A 21757-nucleotide genomic window follows, 5' to 3' on the forward strand; every position below is an offset into this window, starting at 1 on the left:
ATCACATGTTGTCATGTCACTCCACGTATAATTTTCGTTACGAATGTAACGTCTCCCGTTAAGTTAACAACGAAAATTAAAGGGGTTATTATTATTGTCGACTACAGTGATGCAGCCTATAACTTGAATCTGTTTTCTGATACTCCCTCTGTTTTTATATATTTGTCGTTTGACTTTTATGCACGTAGTTTAAAGTGATTTGACCGTGTAGTTAAAATAATTATTTAAAAAAAAATCTTTTTGTAAGTTTTAGTATAAGTTATATATCTTTATTCAGAAAAATAAAATTTTAAAAATAATGATTTTTACTATTCGGTTAAAGCACCTTGAAATGTGTGCAGAAAAGTCAAACGACAAATATATAAAAACAGACGGAGTATGTGTTATGTGTTACCATATTGAGATTTAACCTTGAAATAAAATAAAAATAAGAGAAAGAGGCGCGAGTGAGCAAAACAGAGAGGTTGATGAGTGAAGTGACAGGACCAACCTGTCACTTGTATATATATTTCTGCTCTCCCCTACGTACCAATCCCCTGCTTACATTTTCAGATCTCAAACCAAACACCCTCCGCATCTCAATTTATACATACAGAGCAAGTTGCTGAGCAATGGATTGCGAAGGTGTTTTATTGGGAATGGGAAATCCACTTCTCGACATTTCTGCTGTTGTTGATCATGACTTCCTCACCAAGTATACCTCTCTCTCTCTCCCCCCGCTCTCTCTCTCTGACTCTCTCTCTCTCCTATGATTCAATTTGATGCCGAAGTGGATCTATAATTCTATAATGCGATAGTGTCTGTTCATTAAATGTTCAATTTACCGTTGCTTTTGTTATTCTAATGTCACCGCCATTACCGAAAATAACCGTACTATAAATTTTAACTTAGATCTGCAGTATCGTAATTACTTTATCGGGTTTTTTAATACGTGCCCAAGTCCACACAATAAGCACTAACTCTCGTGAGTTTGGTATTTTTTTATTGATCCTCTAATCATAAATATTGATGGACCCCTACATTTACAACAATAAACTCATAAAATTTAGTGTTTATTGTGTGCCCATTAGAAAGACCGTTACTTTATTTCCGATATATCTATATTGTTTTGTACACACATTTCTAATGTCATTACTGAAAAATAAATGCTGCATTCGTTGCTAACCGTAGCGATGCTCTAAATTTTTAAGGCATTTCGTGTTTAGTTTGTTATTCGGCTGGCTTATAACTCGGTTGCTGCTGCGGAATTTGATTTCGATCATAATATAATTTCAGTAGGCTTTGTTCTTGTTGTTGATATTAACTAGTTCCTTTTGGTATGGAGGTATGGAGTGACGTTGAACAATGCGATTCTCGCGGAAGACAAACACTTACCAATGTAAGATTGCTTCACTACGTTTTTCTCCATTTGTATTATTTGAATGTCTGATGCAACTATTACGGCTATAGGTAGCTAAAGTTACCCGATCTACATTAATCATCAATCTCTAACCATGACATGTCTGTGCTAATGTGCACCATATGCACTTCTCCACTTTCATTCAGCAATTGTTTGCTTTAGTCACACAATATGAATTTTCCGAAACATTTTTTATTGTTTTTTAATTTAGTTTTCAATCTACCTTTTGATTTTTCAGTTTGTCATATGTTGAGACAGTGCATTATGATTCCATAAATTCTTATAGATTCTTTTTGGTTACAGGTACGATGAATTGGCTAGCAAGGACAACGTGGAGTATATTGCTGGAGGTAATATTAACTTTTTATGTTTAGATTCTCAAGAAAAGTTAATATAACTTATAACATGCTTTTCTTGTTTGAGCTGCCACCGTTCCTCTGTTCACTCATATCCTATTGAATAATAAGTTAAAACACTATTGCAGGTGCAACTCAAAATTCTATAAGAGTGGCTCAGGTATTTTATTGTTTTTGTAAATATGTATTGTGAAGGGCGGTGAGAACAATCTGATAGTGTAATTAAGTAGACTTAAATTTTGCATTTGCCTGATTTACAGTGGATGCTTCAAACTCCTGGTGCAACTAGTTTTATTGGATGTATTGGAAAAGACAAGTTTGGTGAGGAGATGAAGAAGAACTCAAAACTTGCCGGACTTAATGTAAATCTCTTATAATGCTTCATGTGATAGATTCTTATGATATATGTGGAGACATGCATGTTTTCAATCTCTGGATCTCGTAAAAACTCAGTTTTTCCTGAGGTTTGATAATTCTCCATAATAGGTTCACTACTATGAGGATGAAGCTGCACCAACCGGTACTTGTGCTGTTTGTGTTGTTGGTGGAGAGAGGTCAGTTTATACGTATCTTATTCGTTTAATTACATTGTTGGCCATGTCTCGTAAGACTTTCCAAATTGTAAGACCTTTTTGATACAAGTACTATTTGCAATGCAAATACTTCACGTTATACAGGAAGATAAATGCAATTTTACACATTTTTCGTGAACATGGAAATTCATCGAATTTATCATTTTGATCTAGTTTCAGAGTATAAATTTGAGCGAGTATTTATCAATGCAAAGACATATGTGCTAAATCCCAGCCTAGCACTATGTGGCACTATACTTGCTTTAATCATGCGGAAACACCCTCACATAGGCAGAGATAGTCTTCGTCCTCAGACTGTTAGGGTGTGGTTTGGAAATGTTTTGGCATGAATTTATGAATATCCAATTAGGAGTAAATGTGATATTGTGATATAACACTTGTTACTAGGACTTCATAAATTAACAAGTTGCTTAGAACACCACAGTTAGGTTTGATAAGATTTTAAAAAGGATTTGTATCTGATTGACCAATGACTTCAGATCTTACATAGAGAACTAGGCTAATTGGTCACACTTTTGAGAAAGGTAGAACCGCACGGGTTACATGTGCTCAGAATTAGTCTTTGAATAGCTTGCTTCACTCATTGATATACTCATCTTCCATCAGAATGTGATCAACAGCCTCTACACTGCTTAAGAATGTTTTAATTCACTCATTCAACCTTAAAAAAATGCGATCCTGTGTTATCAGTCATGAAACCTCTAATAACTGTGACTGATAAGAATAGAAATGGACTTGTGCAGGTCATTGATTGCTAACTTGTCTGCTGCAAACTGCTACAAGTCGGATCATTTGAAAAAAGCTGAAAATTGGAGCCTTGGTACCAGATCCCCCTTCTTTTCCTTAAGTCCCCCTTGTAGCTTTTCTATCATTTGTGGTTTTTCATTTTGTCCCCCTCAAACATTATTCAAATACATTAATACTTTTACCTATCTGCACAGTTGAGAAGGCCAAATATTATTATATTGCTGGATTTTTCCTCACTGTTTCTCCAGAGTCAATTCAGCTTGTAGGTGAGCATGCTGCCGCAAAAAACAAGGTAAAGTTGAAATCATCTGTCATTTTTCTTTGGTCTACGTTTTGGTGTTCTAAATGGTACTACATTATGGTGGCATTTGTTAGATCAATGAGAATGTCTTGTAATTCACGTGCAGGTCTTCATGATGAACCTCTCTGCCCCTTTTATCTGTGAGTTCTTCAAGGATGTGCAGGAGAAAGCTCTAACGTAAGTTTACTGTTATTTCTTCAGTATCCGTTTCTCTTCTTTAATTTCATGATACCTGATATTTTTACGGACACAGGTATGTTGATTATGTATTTGGTAATGAGACCGAAGCAAGAACATTCTCAAAGGTCCATGGCTGGGAGGTAAGAATTAGTTGACTACCTTTGAGCTTAACGGAGCCAGTTAATGCACTCATCAAATAATGTTGTCAACGTACACAGAATAAAAAACAATTTTATTCATTGAAATTTTGTTTATGAGTAGACTGACAATGTTGAAGAGATTGCCCTAAAGATTTCCCAATGGCCAAAGGCATCAGAAGCTCATACTCATAAAAGAATAACTGTGATTACTCAAGGTGCAGATCCTGTTGTAGTAGCTGAGGATGGGAAGGTTACACTATTTCCCGTCATATCGTTACCAAAGGAGAAACTTGTTGATACCAATGGAGCTGGTAAATGATCTTCTTTATTGTTTTTAGTTTTACCTAATGCAGTTTAGAAGGCAACTGACATTTTTGTGTTCAATAATGAAGAGCTTTAGTTTGTACTTTGCACTGTGTGCAAACTCGAGCTCGGAAATCTATAAAAAGCATAGGTTGAGTTAGTCTGCTTAACAAGGAACGCCGACAAAATATGATAGGTTTGAAGATAAACGAACTGATCTCAGGGTGGAGGAAGGAGAAGCTCAGATGTACTTATATAGGCCTTTCAATTAGCTTTAAAAATTAAAAATATTAAAAACACATCTAATTCCAAAATTAGTGGTACCCGTTCATATTCCTACTTAATTTTGAGTGTTTTAAATTTCAGTCATTATTTAGAGCAGGTGTGCTCTTAGTGGAGTTGGGTCCTATTTGATTAATCTTTTTGCAACTCACATTACCCATTCATCCTTGAACATATTTCTTTTAATCATATCATTCTGAAATGTTTAGTCTTGAAATATATACATATCTTATGTAAAATTGGAATATCGTGTTCATCACCCTCGAAGAACGTTGCTCTTAATCTCAGTCAGCTGTTTTTGTAATGTACGTTTAGATTATTAGTAATCAGTAGCTTATGTTACCATCGTGCAACTGGTATTAAGAGATGGTGATTGTATTTGTATACAGGGGATGCTTTTGTTGGAGGATTTTTGTCTCAATTGGTTAAACAGAAGGCAATTGGAGAATGTGTGCGTGCTGGTTGCTATGCAGCAAATGTCATCATCCAGAGACCAGGTTGCACATACCCGGAGAAGCCAGATTTTAAATAAATTATCCATGAAAAGCTTAATGCTATGTGCAGCCTGAAGAATAGAGCTATTATGTTATATTAGGCCAATTGTTTTCGGCTTTTAACAAGTTTCTTGTGTTGTTCGCTCCTGAACCCATATACATGGACTATGGTAAAGGAGGGCTCATATTTGATTCACAGTTGTACTGTTTTCGTCATGTGAAAAGTTTACCTTCCTCGGCTAGGTTGAAGCTAAAACATGGTGGAAAACAGGAAAAGTGTCATTTTGTTACGGGCTATAATTTACGCTTGTTTCCTTTCGAGAATCAGCTATTTGACAATGTTCTCGGAAGCACGAGGGAATATATATCATTAAAGCAATATTATACAGTAGTTCATATATCTATGCATATTATCTGACTTGCCAGTTGAGATTTTTGATTGAAAATGTAGAATGATTTGACTAGCATACATTTATCATTATTGACATTCTGATTACAGTCGCTATTATTATTTATTTAGTAGTAAAGATAATTTTGATAAATTAATATTATCATTTTTATGGTATGTCTTCTCTAATGACATTATTATCATCTGTCCCTTAATGTCTTACATCTTCAGAGATTTTTGGAGATGTCTTTGATGTCTTTTCCGAATAACATTCGATCGTCTTTAGTAATATCTTAGAATTAAAATTTTAAATTTGAAACAAAATCAATGTTTCCAAACAGCCCCTTGGCCAAAAGCTCTGTTCCTGCAAAGACTTACTATGACAGAGCACTATGTACTACTTGTGAAACTGATCACTATTTCTCGGAGGGAGTTTATTCTGCAAACAATAAAAAGCTGAAAGAATCCTAGAAAAAGAATAACAGCACAAACACACATCGCAAAACTGTTGTTGTGCCATTAGCATTCCCTCTCTTCCATGGGTTTTCTAAATCACAAAGGGACAAGGATTTACAAAGCACATTTCAGCAAAATAAAAAACAAAATAAAACTTAAAACTTTCATTAGATTATAATCAAAAAAAATTACAAATACAAAATTGTACAGAAGCAGTTTTAGGTTCTTATTCGTAAGTGGATATTTTACAATACTAACAGTACTCTCAAACTTTTTATACAATATGATATGAGTCTACATTCTCAAAGATCTCTTTTCTACACCTCCTTCAACAAAAAGACCAATATGGAATATGTAATGAATAAAGACATTTATCTTGGAGCTCTCGATCTTGTAATGTTTTTTAAGACAAGAAAACAAGATTAAGACAAAGCATAAAGATATACATAACTCATCAATACTTGCAAGAGATCAACCAAGAAGGGCGGCGAGAACTGGTAAATAATACAAAACTCGCCTCATGCTCATATTACTTGTGCACAGTCACCAGCTTCGCATATTACAACTGCAGTGGCTGGGTTGGTTTGACTAGCCAAAACTGGCTGGAGCTTATAGTACTCATTCTTGACATATGATGCCGCCTCTGTGGTATAATCTGAATCTACAAAAGCAAGGCAGCACCCTCTGAATCCTGCTCCACTGAATCTTGCACCGAACACCCCTGGAGCCTTTAAAAGGATCTCGTACAGCTGTTTCATTGGTTCACAACCTGATAGAACAAGCACAAACACATTTGCAAGTAATGTTAGTCTGTTAGAGTCTTAGAGACCTTTCATCCCACATACAACGATGACAAGTATATATTTGCCAGCAAAAAGATATGCATGATGCATAGAAAATGCCATTGTCACATCCAATTTTTACGTCATTAGTATCTGATGAGGGATTTTGTATTTCTGGTTTTTTTTTTAAAAAGTCTTAATAAGATTATTTAAGAAAGATGATGCATCACTTTCAAGATTTTATAAAAAACAGACAAATAAAGATTAAAAAAAATCACTAGATGAAGAGGAGCCATAATTGTAACAGATTTAGGAAAAGAAAAGATACTTGAAAATAGGTAATTTTATCTTAAAAAAGTCCTATCAACTATTTATTGTCATTTATTCAAAAAAAAACTATTTATTGTCATTTTTAAGGTCATATGATTGTAATGAGTTGATCCAAGTCCCCCACCCGAAGTTGATCAGACTATGTCATCCCTCTGTCCACTAGATAGTTTTATTGACTCCTATTTTGACATTAGTCAGCTCACTACAAGAAATTTAATCACAAATCCCCTGCCTATGGTCAGGAGATTAGGTAAACAACTAAGCAAGAGATATAATGCAGAACTTATTAAATGAGTGAGCGTATTAAAGAAATTTTGCGGGTGGGGTGGTTGATATAAATTGACTGTGCTAAACTTTATTCCCAATATTTCAATAATTTTGGAGATCACTTGTCATCTTAAATTTGAAATAAAAATACATATAAGCAAGTGATTTTGATTCGTACCACATTCATAGTTTTCGATAGAGCTTAAACCAGAGGCTGATATAAGCTGCCCAAATTCTTCAAGATGACCTGAAGTCCACGCTTCAAGTCCTGAAACATACAACTCAGTTTGTCAACTGGATATCAAGTAGAAATAAGAAAATAATAATAAACGATGCCATAAAATGTCAACATGGGCTATAAAAAGTAAGGAGACCTTTTGAAACTCGCATATTCTCTGAGAAATAATGTTCTGCCCTTCTAGCTAGGTGTTCTTCTAACTTGGACTGCAGAAAATTGAAATTGAGTTAATAATAAACTAGATGGAAAATTCATAGAGTATATATTGATTAGCTTGCACCAAGTCTAGTTGCTGGTATTGGCAAGTCACATTATGCCTGCAGTTTAAAGATTTAATTCGCAAATAATTGGAACTATATTAATGCACAAAAATAAGACAAGCCATGTAAATCATAAAATGTCTACATATAAAACTCTATAATGTATATATTTTATAAAAAAACATGTGAAGTCTGAATTGACTATATCGCTATTCTGTCAGAAGCATATAAGAGTGCATCTGGAAACCAGCAGTGGTACCTAGTACCTACATTGACATGGTCATCAGATAGCCTTGATGGTCCACATTTAACCACGACGCAGGACATAATTTAATAGAATAGGTAATTTGCTGTATTATTGGTAAAAACAAGTAAAACATAGAACTGCGGTGAATGAACCAGAGAACAACCATGCCCCCTACATAACCAACTGCAGAAGGGAGAAAAGATAATGGATCGACATGGATAGTTAAAGTGAAAGATATAATTTTCTGTCCTGAAAATTGAGAGATAAGATTTAGGGTTTCTAAATCAATCACACTTAAAAATTAATATTAAAAGGTAATGAAGAGAATAAACACTCTTAATGAACCACTTTAACCTTCTTCTTTTTTGAAAAACTATTATACTTTGAAAGAGATTTTTATCTGTGATATTTAGCGAGCATCCTCAAATAGATACGCAGATATATGGATAATTTATATCTATGTGATTCCAATATTTGTTTGATATTAATGGCACATAATTTTATTAAACCTCATTAAGTAAATAATTCTCTGGTCAGTCACAGCTTGATTTGGGGAATGTAACAGCCAATCATAACCTAGTAAGATGGACTATATTATATATTGACCAACTTGAGAGAGAATGTGAAAGATATATATTTCCAGGGTACTTGAATTTTATCAAAGTAAAACAAACGTAAAGGACCAAGTAAACAGGCGGCTTGGTATCTGTTAGAGAGATCTATACTGAATACACTCGAGATTGGTAAATAAAACCATATGTACTAATGAGGAGACGCACCTTGTACGCTTTATATGCTTCTGGTTCAACTGTCCAATAAAAGGTAATTAATATGCAGCAAAACTAAGCTGAAGTTAAAAAATAATAGATTAAAGATTTATAATATACTAACCATTGGACAACAGAGGCTCGAGCCTTTCTTTTCCTGAACTACTGCAAACCAAACAGAAATGAAAATTCTTAAATTAGAAGCTACGCTGAATATCTCACATATCTGCTTTGGGCATAATAATTTTGCATTTATATACAGTAGTAGGAAAAAAGTTTGCTACTTGGAACAATTTTTCAAAGAGTTCACATCACACTCCAGCATACGTTTTGAGTCTTCAACTGTACTGAGATATACATATAGATATCTTAACTGAATGCAATACAGCCGAAGGATCTTACACCAACAGAACTTTAGCAGCTTCTCGACATTCTGTAACTCGCCGATTGTATCCAGGATTAGCCGTCAAAGCTTGCTTCAGGCCAGAAAATGCTAGTAAAATCTTGTATGCTTTCTTTGTCTCTGTTTTGAGTTTACTCTGAATCTTTGGTGGATTTATAAGCTTGTGTTCTTTGGTCTGCACATGCCAAACTAGAATCATAAAATTTTAAAACACTACCAAATAGATCTATTAGCAGCACTAATTTGTGAATCGTCTAATACAATGCCGTAAAGTATGCATCTGGAATATGACGTCCGTTTAAGTAATTTCATTCAAGAAAATTCACTGGAAGAAGAAAACAGAGAAATGAATACAGCATATAATTAATATAGCAGGAATCTTGCATTTACACAGATGAGAAATGGAGGTTATTGATGAAGCATTCAGAGGTAAGACTTCTACTTATAAATAAAAAACTAATTTTTAATAAATAGTGCTCTATTTATTATGTAAGTCTTGGAAAAAGATCTGCATCCATTCATATAACTAATCTCTTATTAATACGTTCAATTGTTGCATTCTGAGAGGCAGAAAGATGCAAGTTTCTCTTAGTGGCGCCATAATAAGAGAAACCCTTGGTGCTGCAGTTCGGTGAATTTAAATTTAACGAGAATGCTGCAAACTGGGTGTCAAAGTAGAACAGATCTCTACTGCTAAATTGGTTTGCTAACTCAGTATTTACCATAGCTTTACATCACCTATCAGGGTGCTTGTACGAGTAACTCTGTCTCTAATATTTTTACATGTGAACATGAAATACAAGTTGCTAGACAGAAATGTGACAGTTGATGAAGTCGAAGTTGACATCTTAAGAATGCCGAATTTAGATGTTAAGGACACTGTACAAGTGTATGTTTACCTGCAACAATATGATGGTTGAAAAGTTTTTTTATAGCTGACGTATGATGTATGAAAAGTCTTGACTACGGAGTAGGGGTTTGGGAACTTTCTTTAAATTGAGCTTATCTACTCATTCTCGATTAAATGTTCTCTCATTATACTGTAATCAGTTTATAAAATATTTTCATTTTCACCCTTTCTTAGCCAACTATGTACCTAGCTTACTGCCACTGTCTAATAACCGCCTTCACCAAGAATAAATTGATCTAAACAGTCACTTGACAACTCTTGTAGAAAAGGATAAAATAACGTCAATGTTAGGGTTTAAGAAATACAATTTATGACACTCAAACATAAGATTATACATATATCTCAACTTTCAAAAGACAACCTATCAATTCCTGGAAGATTAGGAGCTTAACTAAGAAAAAAAAATGGTCCGATGACGAACCTAGTACAAATGAAAGAGACAAAAGATCAAAGTTTATATATAACCTAGAAAAAATTATGATTTCAAGAAATGGAAATTTTCAAAAACCGTCAAAATTTGCAAGTAAATTGGACTTCATATACATCACCTTACAGTTCATACATGTTAGGCAGCCATATCTTGAAAGCAATATTGCTGATTGATCCAATATTCCATTTTTCAAACCTAAATACTCATTCTCAATCAGCCTAGAGAACAAAGATGTATTAAGAAAATTAGTTCAATATAAAACAAATTATGAAATCTAAACAACTAATGAATGATGACAAAATAAAAAATAAGTTAAATAGAAAACCCACCTGTTTAAATTGCCAAAATATTCGAAGTAAAAATATAATAGTTTTAGAAACAGCAATTAAAGAGCATCTCCAATGCTAAAATGTAAAATGATTGGCTATAATGGTTAGCTATCATCATTAGCTAAAAATTTAGCTAAGGCCTAAGGGGTTTGATATATACTACAATGGTATTGTCTATTAATTTGATCATGTAAAATTATACCTAAGGGCTTTCTTGGTTTGACAAATATAGCCAACCTTAAAATGATTGTCTATATTTTTTGCTAAGGAAATACAAGGTTGGAGTGCAATTTTTTTTACATATTCTCTAAATATGCCACATACATGACACCTAGAAACACCTAGACTATTCAGCTAAGGGTTTTCTAGGATTGGAGATGCTTAACTAATCAAATAGAAGACACTCTTTAATTTCACTGGAAGCACAAAGAATACAGGATCTAAGGGAAACCAAATTCCAAAAAAAAACAACTTGATGGAAGCAATAATTAAGGGACATTTAATCACTTAACACGATGTGTAACAGATATTAGCACCTTAAATGTCTTGGAACCAAAAACAGTCATACAAACATTAAAATAATCAACCTTTTCTAAAAGACTAACATCAATAATTTAATAGTATCTCCTTCATTATTTCTCATAAAAAACAATTGAAAAGAAACATCTCGTGATGAAAGGGATTCCAGTTGATGCATAGAGAATAACTAATAAAAGTAATACCTTGATAAAAGCACTATATAGGTGTATAATATCAAATGAATAACCTACCGATCATATTCAATATTTTCTTCAGGGCAAACGGTTAGATTATTAGCAGTCTCGAAAGCCAACAGGTATGCAACTCCAACCTGTTAAACGTGCAACTGTTGTAATTTGTACAATATGGAAGTAAAGAAATATTGGATCTAAGGGTAGTGGAGACACTTTAACATATGATATTTATCACTCGAAAAAATGAGAGTCGTGCCTTTTTATTGACCAGTTACTTACTCAAAATAATAAGGTTTGTACTTGACTGTCATAAAGATAAACTTTAAAAATTTTGAGGACATTAAAATTAAGAGAAAAATGAAAGGTTCATGTCCAAATGGAATTATAATATTATTACCAAGAGCAGGGGACGGTAAGTAACAAACACAACAGGTAAATCTCTCAAAGAGGTCCCGATGAGCTCTCTTTCTCAAGATGGTGGCCACTTGCCACGGAACTGACTTCAAAAGTATCTGTACTAACTACAGATCTGTTAAAGCTAGAAACTTCCATACCACACCTTTCCTTTTCTGCCATGTTCAAATTTTGCTTAAACAGAACTCAACTTTGAATTTATTTCATTCTTTGGTGTACTTTTCTATAAAATACATAGTAATCAAGCATTTATGTGAATTTGTTCATTGACCACGAGATGCAGAGGTGAAAAAATTTCGGCGATGGCCTGATATAAAAATTTATTAAAACCAAATTACAACAATTATTATGCAATGGCCTGATATAACAATTTATTAAAACCAAAAGCGGTAGACCTGTACTGCAACTCCCTAAAACAAAACGCACTAAAAACTATTTTGACAAAATATTTAGACCAGTTGGGAGAATGAACTACGATTCTTTTTACTACAATGCACAAACAAATTTAGAATATTAACAGGATTTACACCAAGCAAATAGTTGGAAAACTTACAGCCGCAGAAGAGCTAAGACCTGAACTGTCAAGTCCATCAGAACCACAAAGATATCCAGTAATTCCCTGCAAAAACAGTGCGTATGATATTATTCCACATAGTAAAGAAAAACATGTAGCTAAACATGTTACTATATCCAAAGAAATTTGAGTTTGTTCATCTTCCATGCACAGGCACATGCCCAATATAACCTTATAACAGCTTATATTAAGATAAATAGCTCAAATGACTGAACCTGAGAACTAATTATTCCAAGCACCTAGAAAAAAGCAAGTGAGAAACAATTGAAACCAACTACAAAGAATTTTGTTGACAGAGTAAAATCATTACTGAAAATTATAGGTTCATCACTGATGTGTCAAATATAAGGCTCCCGATAAGTTTACCCTATCAGTAATTACATGGCCAAATTTAAGCATGGTTATAGAGATCACTCGAAACCATTCACTCAGTATTTATCATGATATATATATGTTATACAGAACCAAAGTCATATCTAACCTGCTTTAGATGGTTTCCCCTCCGTTGTAGTGCATACAATGCTCCTCTTGCGTAACTTCCCCAATTACACTCCTCTTTTTTGGCAGAATGGTCTGCGTGAATATTGTCAAATGAATTGGGATTATCCCTTGGAAGTTGAATGTCATCCACCCTGCAACATGTATTCGTAAACACAATTTCCGTTGAAGAAACCAAATTAAGGCTGTTGCACCGAAACTCATAAACACAATCTCCTTGACATTTTACAAATTATAAAATAAATTTATTAGGCTGAGAATACCTATGTTTCAATAATCATGTAAAATAAATATTAGTATAACACATCACTTTATTGGGATGAAAATACACATGTTTCAAAAATTATGATAAGTTATAACACTTACAATTTTATATAGAGTAGAAAATTAAAATCTTCCATCGCACATGTGATAAGCTTGTACTTCGCTAATATACACAAGTGCTTCAAAACATACGTATAAACATCGATACTTTTTTGTTATTCAACATTAATACGTTGCTTTTGTTTTCTTTGCCAATTTACTTTTCTTTTGTAAAAGTAGTAAACGCAGATTTCGAGTATGATTTATATAAAGAAAAACTAAAACTGGGATTGTGCGAATTTCCACTATAGTGGTGCATTGGAGTAACCCAGAACCCCTGCTTCCTAGAAGCTACGTAAAAAGTAGACACATATAGTAGCTTCCATAAAATATTTAGCAGGTATTTTTTCAATAAAAACTTGAACAGGCATATATCCTGCATTAACCATAATAAGCAACATAATAAACCACTTTTAGTCTCTCTCTCCCTCCCTCTCTCAATTCAAATTTGCAGCAACCAACATACTTTTTAAGTGGATCAAGAACAAAGTTCTGTATCCCTACCTACAGACTTGTACTGTTAAATTTAACACTGAGCAATTCAAGCTCTTAGATTTTTTTCTAAAAAAATAATGTCTAACATGAGAATTTGTTTATTATAGTAAAACTACAAAAAAAAATCACAAAATAAAAAATGGCATGAGATTCACCTGAACATAACTTCTCCTTTGAACTGTCCTGATCGTATAATTACCTACACAGAGATAATTTATTGGTCATCACATAAGGATGAAATGTGATGGGGAGAAGATGAAACAAACATATGGTTATTGCGAATGACACAAACTACTGACTTATCACATATAGTGATCTGCTATTTTTTCTCTCCTTAAGGATTCTGGTGCATTTGTTAAAGCACACATGATGCTAATATATTTATTAGTTAGATATGCATTTTATTTCTTGAGTGACTGTTTGGAGAAGATGATCACCTGTGAATCATTAGAAGGAACAAAGCCCAGAAGTATGCCCTTGTTAATTGTCATAGCTGTAACTGTTCCCCCCTGAGATATCACAAGTCATATAAAACCTTTGAGTTCCGCATTTGAATTTAAAGCACTCAAGTTTCGTAAATCAGAACTGCAGGGAAAAATTCTGAATTCAAGTCTGATTCAACTAGATATTCAAGTATCTTAGTAACTTGTAAGTTCGCTAAATGTTATACGCTAAATGTTATACGTAAAAATATCACATTCAATTAAAGCTGAAATGGACCATTGTGAATGTCACTTGTCTAGCTCAATACATAAATAAAGTGTAAGAATACAGTACTACAGTTTTCTACTGAGCTTGCATATATACATATATGTATATTTATAAAGATTACAGGATAGCCTGGTAGTAAGGTCTATCTCGAATCCTTAATACGGTATGTCGGGGATCTTTTACGGAAACGACCTCTCTTATTGGGTAGAAGTAGGGTTGTGTATAGTTTCCCCTCCCCGGACCCTTCTCTGAGTTGAATATACTAGGTAAGTTCCTATCCTTTCCTTTTTATATGTTGCATAATAATATATATCAAACTCGTTAATTTGAATAAAATAATTAATGTACAGGCTCGTTTGGCTTACCTTATAAGTAATTTATAAGTTCAAACACATGGTATGAAGATTTGGGATTACAAATCGTGCTGATGATTTAAATTGATGACTACTCAAAAAAGATCAACAGGTCTTATTAAAAGAACAGAATAAGTTTGACTATGGAATTAAACAAAAGTATCAACAAATCGAGGCTTGATGATCTAGTACACCATGCAGCTTGTTTGGCCATCTGGAACATACAAGCAGAGATAAACTCACCTGATGATCAATATGAGCTCCAAGTGGGCATATTCTGTATGGGGATACAACTACCCTGACCTCTTCAACACCTCTCCCAGACATTTCAGCAACCTTCTTTTTAATTTCATCCAACTGCATTTTATAGTGATTAGTCTAAAATTGGCCATTTCTTGCAAAGTATAAAATTCATATATACTTGCAAAGTAAAAACTAGAAAGGCAATAAATATAGGTAACAATCACATATTAATTAACAAATCATGTGTGCTCACTGCTCACAAAAAACATCCACCATTCAAAGAATTATGGTAACATTTTGATACATCCATAGACTTTAGCAAAAGGTAACCAGTTTACATTATTACATTATAATAACGACACATATAAAAAGAAAAATTCAGAGGGTGGAATTAAATACAAACTACTTTAGCTTGATTTGTATTACCGAGGCTCATAATTAGTAGTATTGTGACCGGTAAGTTGTAAATTTTAACTACAAACTATAAATTGGAAATGTACAAGTACGGTGGCCATCTTTACAATGTAGCCCATTAAACATCTTCAACATGTTTCATCTAAACTAAACATTAATCATTCTTAAACTAATTTTAACATTCCAAACTGCACAATGTTGATAATAAGGATTGGGACTTTATCTAATATATATCATTAATAAACTTAACATAACTTTAAATGACCCAATACAAAGTTAATGACATGGCAATCATTCTTGATCTAGTTTTTAACATTTCAAACTGCACAATCTTGATTTTTTAAAAATTGGGACTTAATTAATCTACACAGATCTTAGTAAAGTTGAACTAGAAATCAAAAAAAGAACATAACTTCAAAAGACCCATTACAAAGTTAATGAGAATGTAATAAAAACAAAGGAGGAACAGTACCTCGGATTTAGATGGCCATGATGAATCACCCATGTTTTAAATCTAAGTGGAAGGTGCTTGCTTCAACTGGGCTTTGCTTTAGCCTGATTTGTAGAATTGTCTGTGTGCGTATGTATATATCAAGTGTCACTGTGCAAGTAAAATGCATGTAAATAAATTAGTTGCAGAGTACAAAAAGATTAAAAAAAAACCCATAAATTATGGTGAATAAACAGGTGAAATCTTCATCAAATATTTTACTTTTTGCAGAAGAAATTGCTTTTTATTGGTACAAAATTTACGAAAAAAATGTGCGGAAACTAAATTTGCGAAATTTATAAATAATTGGAAACGGAGAATGTAAAAATAAAGTAAGAAAAAACCCAAATGGTCATTAACTTGCCTCCATACTGCTGTTGGCCTTTCTTATCGATCGTCATAGCTTGCCGCCCCCTTGCCTACTTATTTTAATTATTATATTCACACCTCAGTCTGACGCGTATATAATCATGAGTTCGTATATTGTCTCACAGACTTTTTAATTTCTATTTGTTGGGAATTCTCCGAGAAACCGTCTTCCTTTTTTCTAAAATTGGGTAGAGGTGAGTAAATTAAACCCAAATTAAAAAACTAAACCGAATTGAATCGTGTTAATTTGGTTTTGTTCGGTCCAATTTTCATAAATTCGGTTTATTTGGTCCGGACTATATGTATCGAATTAAAAATTAGTTCGGTCTTTTTAAAAATATTTTGATCTGAACTGAAATGACCGAATAGCCCGAACAAGAAATAATATTATTTTTATTTATACATTTTATATATATCTTATAATCTATAATAATAATTATTATTTGTAATTTTATATATACATTATCTTTCTCTATCACGCTACTTTAATAATTTTTTTAAATTTTATAGTTTAATGGCATATATTGCAATTTGAACACTGATTTCTAATTTGAATATTATGTTTAAACTCACTGATTACCTATGTTAGTAGAGTTATATCGATTTTTAGTTATCTACTTGATGGAGTGATAATAATTATTGATCATTTTTTACTAATAAAAAAAGTATTTTTGCTTTTATTTATAATACATTTTTTTAAAAAAAAGGGTACATTCGGTCCAACCGAATTATTTTGGTTCGACCTGATCTGGTCCATTATACAATTTCGGTTCGGGAAAAAATCCATATTTTGGTTTTCGGTCTATTCGATTTGGTCTGATTTTGGATCGAATGCTCAACCCCCTGTAGTAACGGCATGTATTGTGTACATCTTACCCTCTCGGGCTCTAATCATTATATACCGGGTATGTTTGGTTTATTCACACTCGCTTTACAACCTTGCGGGGGAATCTCCTCAATAATATTTTCTAAATTTTTTATTTTATATTATTTATAATTATAATAAAATAATTTTTATTTTATTAATATACTTTAAAATAATAAGATATATATTTGTTGTTGACTAGATTTGAATATGTGAACTTGGGTGCTGTATAAATAATAATATAAATATTTACCGGCGGCGGGATTCGAACTTGAAAATTTAAGTAGTATATTAATAATAATATAAATATTTGATTATGGCGGGATTCGAACATCAGAACTTGAGTAGTTTATGTAGCGACTGGGAATTTCGCGACGTGAATGTATCATCTTTTGTCATGACTCATCTTCTGATCATTTCAAGTATCATAGAAGACCAGTTTATGGTGACTTTGTTCTCAACTCTAAGAAGATAGTGAATGTATTTCAATTCTGTCACAGTCTTCATTAAGAGTTGCTGCAATGTAAAGCTTTTTACTTTACCATCTCTGAAAAAGTACAGAATCTCTTATCGGACATCATTATCATTTATCTTTCTATGAACAATCTTCACAGCTTCAACTTTCTCAAGATGTGAAGGAGAAATTCTTTCACCAAGATTTTCTGTCAGAGTATTTATATCAAGCAGATCAGATTCCAAGATCTCCATGCTGGAATGACCAATGCCTCCTCTGGTTCGAGATTTGATAAGTTTCAGTTTTTCATTGTATACCACCCAAGAAGGCTTCTTGATGGACTTATCAACATCTTCCTGTTCTGAAATAGAATCTCTTAACCCAGCTGACACAAATTTAACATGCTTGAACCCTTTAGAATAATTGAATACATGGATGTCTTTCCATCTTCTATTCTTCTTGCCGAGAGGAACATAGCTTGAAGACAAATCATCAGTCTTCCCTTCTACTTTATGTCATAGCTCCCTCTTTGATTTTAAAACTCTCTGCAAATATTCTTTGCATGCTTGATCAGCTTCCCTTCTATTAATCTTTTCTGTTTCATCAGCCTCTGAAATGTGAGGAGTGATTACCAGATAAAGAGCTGACTCATTTAATGCTTTAATCATTTTTTCATCAAAGTTAAAATCACTTATCAGGTTCACAACATTAGGGCTGAGTATTCGGTTATTCGGTAACCGAACCGAAATATAATTCGGTTACTGAATACCGAATAAGGGTAAAAATCAGAACCGAATAGTGAACCGAAATAATTTCGGTTATTTACCGAACCGAAATAATTATTTCGGTTAAAACCGAAAACCGAATTAAAAAACAGAATTAGGAATTTTTTTAAAATTTTAATAATAAAATATTTAATAAATTACAACAAAGATTAATGATCGTACAACAGTTAACTTATACTCTTAGCTCCACTTTCATGCACCTGAATATTATGGTTTGGTGTCCTGATTACAATAAAAGTACTTCTAATTAGTTAGTTTATTTTTTTATTTTAGCAAATAAATTGAAGATCATGAAAACTAAATACATTAAAATCTAAATTAGGCAAATAGCAATTAAATATAACAAATAAAAAGAGAGGAAAAGTGAAGTTGGGAACGGAGAATTGATAATTCAAGTGAAAAAAAAAAGAAAAGAGCTAGGTAAAAATAAATATATAAATAAATATATTTATATATATATTAATATATATTTTTTATTATATTTCGGTAATTTCGGTAATTCGGGTATTTCGGTAAAAAAAACCGAAAAAACCAAAATACCGAATAACATAAAAAATCAGAACCGAATTAAAAACCGAATTATTTCGGTTCGATAACCGAACCAGATTATTTCGGTTATTTCGGTTCGGTATTCGGTTAACCGAACCGAATGCTCACCCCTACACAACATCATGATCTGCTTTTATCTCGGGATTTGTGTCTGCATCAGGAGTTACATTCTGATTTGTTGTATCAGCTTGATCAATGTCAGTGGCTGATCTTTTCTTCCTTGGTATAATCAACTCTTCTGGCTTCTGAACCTCTTTATCTTCTTCATTTCCTTGTACAGGAACATAACCTTCTCTGGATAGAAAATTCAGAAAAGTAGAGTCACTTGCCTTGATCAAGAAGTTCTTCCACCTCTTCCTCTTCCTCTTCCTCTTGCTCTTGCAGATCTACCACCTCTTCTTCCTCTCTTCCTTTAGAAGTCTTAGCTTCAGCTTCAATTTGAGCCAAAATCTCCTTTTGTTGTATAACTGCTTCTTCAGGCGTTAGATCAGGAAATTCTTCAGTTATATACCCAAGAGCACTCCTAGCATTCTTTTGCTCAAACTTCTTGTCTTTGTAGTACAGGACAATCTCTTCACCTGTTTCCTTATGTCTGTAAGGAAAGAACATCCCTTTAGCTTCTACTAAATTTGAGATTGTAATATCATCATCCTCATGAGCACTAGCAGTAGTCTTGTGCTTGGCTTTATAAGCACCAGTAGACTTTCTTTGTCCTGAAGAATCATTCTTCTTAGAATGTTGAGGTTGTTGAGAAGTAGAAGCAATTTGAACATCTGTAACTGGATTATTCTTATCACCATCATCATCAATATCTTTATTCTTTGTTTGAATTGAATCTGGTGTACATTTTGTAGCAGCTATCTTCTCCCCCTTTTTGGCATCAGTATTTGAAAGAAGAGAAAATAGAGCATCCAGTTTGTCACTTATAGAAGAAACCTTGTCTTCCAAGGAGGAAAGTCTAGAGGCCATGCTGTCTTGAGATTTAACAACATCTTTGACGGTATTTTTCACACTTTTGATTTCAGCTGAGTTAGGTGTGTGAAGCAAAAATCCATCAATTTTCTCTTTGACACCAGCATGAGACTTCTTCATTTCATCAAGTTCAGAGTGAATTCTTTTAACAGAAATAGTTGTGGCCTTAAGATGCAACTTCAGATCAGGAGTTTGAATTTCATCATAAGCACGATGAATATGTTGCAGGCCAACAGCAGATGAGATAGAAGTATTTACAAGTCTCCATTTATAATCCCATTCTGTCTGTCTGAAATAATCAGCATCAGGATTGTAATAAGAAGGATTTTCAGTGAAGTGCGAAGAAGAACCAACATTGAACTTCTTAGATGCATCAATTGCAGACTTAAGCTGAGCAGTATTAGGATCATCGTCATCACTATCATTGTCAGAGTCAGACAAGCCATCAGAAGAATATGCAGAATCAGGCAGATTGCCTTGCCTTTATCCAGATTCTTTGCAAGAGATGCATGTGGTTGATATGATCCTGAAACAGAAACATAGTGACACATAAATCTCTCCGTTCTTTTCAAGTGATCTCATCACTTCTCACACAATATATTACTTTTAAGAGTAATACTATTCTCACGGAAGAAACTTTATAAGTAAAGAAAAACTTATAAGATTCTTGTCTCAAAACTACCTCTCCTTTTGCCAGTACAGGAGACTACCACTCAATTTTATTTTTTATTTTCACACAGTCTCATAGAAAGGCTCAATCACACATATAGTAAAGAAATAAGAGATAGATGAGAATAGTTGTATGCTTGTCATATAAATAGAGGTAACCTCAAATAAGAGACTATTTATAATCATACAAATATGGGAATATATGAGAAGTTAACAATACCTTAAGGTGATTCCTCAAGTGAAAGTGATGAAAGTGGAGGAACAAACAGCACATCAGGATGTTTTTTCAAACTAGCAACTAGTAATGGATCATCAATTGTAGCTAGTGTAGTTGAAGGATGATTCTCAGTAGGAACTGTTGTATCATCAGGATTTGATCTGTCAGGAGATGTTAAAAGACCAGCATCAGTACTATAAACTGATGGTTCTTGTGGAGTCTGATACATGTGAGCTGCTTCAACAATGCTTGATGAAGGTTCTTGTGTGCTCTTCTCAAAAATAGGATCATCAATGATTGCATCCACTCGTGACAGTATCTCCTGATGAGTTTGCCTTTCCTGAAGTAGTTGAACAGAGTCTGCAAGAAGATCACTCTGAGCAATATTAACAATGATTTGTGCAGCCTCAATGTCTGCATCTTACCTTTGAGAAGATGGTTCTTGTGTGATTGGATGTGTTGCAGTTGCTAAATCCCGTTGAGACCTAGGTTCTTGTGTACTAACATCCTTGTCAAGAGGCCGAGTCATCTTCTTCTTTCTGATATATCCAACTACTTCTTCACTTCTTCTTTTCAACTGACTCTTTGCAGTTTTCTTGTGTTCAGCAGTTGCTTCAATTACTCGGAACTTGTCAAGCAGAGCATTAGCACCAGTAGTTGGCTCCTTGATTCCAGTAGTGTTAACCATGTCATCAGGATTTTGATCAATGGACTTCTTGATTTTTGACAGAGACCCTATTGGCATCTGATCATCTGATTCAGAATCTTCTTGAATGATCAGGCTTCTTTTCCTGATTAAAAAGTAGTCTTCTTTCTTCTCACTCTCACTCAGTGAGACTTGTTTAGCTCTCTGTCCAGATGTGACAGATTTCTTAAACAGCATTTTCTTTGTTAAAACTGATGTTTTTTGAGAGACAGCAGAGGAGGCTAATTTAGAGGCTTGTTGTGTTTGTTGTTTGGAAGAAGAAATACTTGGGTTGGAAAAAAGATGGGTGATTTCTTGAGTC

The 21757-nt window shown here is 33.5% G+C and overlaps 2 protein-coding genes across 2 annotated transcripts; one reads left to right on the plus strand and one right to left on the minus strand.

The window, feature by feature from the left end:
• The first annotated feature begins 419 nt into the window (after positions 1 to 419).
• On the plus strand, positions 420 to 5186 carry LOC141707145 (adenosine kinase 2-like). The gene is made up of 12 exons (XM_074510161.1): positions 420 to 694; positions 1325 to 1378; positions 1703 to 1749; positions 1884 to 1915; positions 2016 to 2117; positions 2242 to 2309; positions 3092 to 3168; positions 3290 to 3387; positions 3503 to 3573; positions 3650 to 3716; positions 3838 to 4027; positions 4691 to 5186. Exons 1-12 carry the CDS (start codon positions 612 to 614, stop codon positions 4831 to 4833), a joined length of 1032 nt encoding a protein of 343 aa, XP_074366262.1. The 5' UTR covers positions 420 to 611; the 3' UTR covers positions 4834 to 5186.
• Positions 5187 to 5788: 602 nt separating this feature from the next.
• LOC141707146 (galacturonokinase) lies at positions 5789 to 16356 on the minus strand. Its single transcript, XM_074510162.1, has 15 exons — positions 16235 to 16356; positions 15853 to 15981; positions 14967 to 15080; positions 14097 to 14168; positions 13815 to 13858; positions 12785 to 12935; positions 12283 to 12348; positions 11373 to 11452; positions 10392 to 10491; positions 8933 to 9108; positions 8655 to 8695; positions 8543 to 8571; positions 7393 to 7462; positions 7197 to 7286; positions 5789 to 6408 (listed from the first exon to the last, which is right to left on the minus strand). Exons 2-15 carry the CDS (start codon positions 15883 to 15885, stop codon positions 6164 to 6166), a joined length of 1311 nt encoding a protein of 436 aa, XP_074366263.1. The 5' UTR covers positions 15886 to 15981; positions 16235 to 16356; the 3' UTR covers positions 5789 to 6163.
• Positions 16357 to 21757: the final 5401 nt, after the last annotated feature.

The sequence above is a fragment of the Apium graveolens genome, chromosome 2 (genome assembly GCF_009905375.1).
Source record: "Apium graveolens cultivar Ventura chromosome 2, ASM990537v1, whole genome shotgun sequence".
Taxonomy (NCBI): domain Eukaryota; kingdom Viridiplantae; phylum Streptophyta; class Magnoliopsida; order Apiales; family Apiaceae; genus Apium; species Apium graveolens.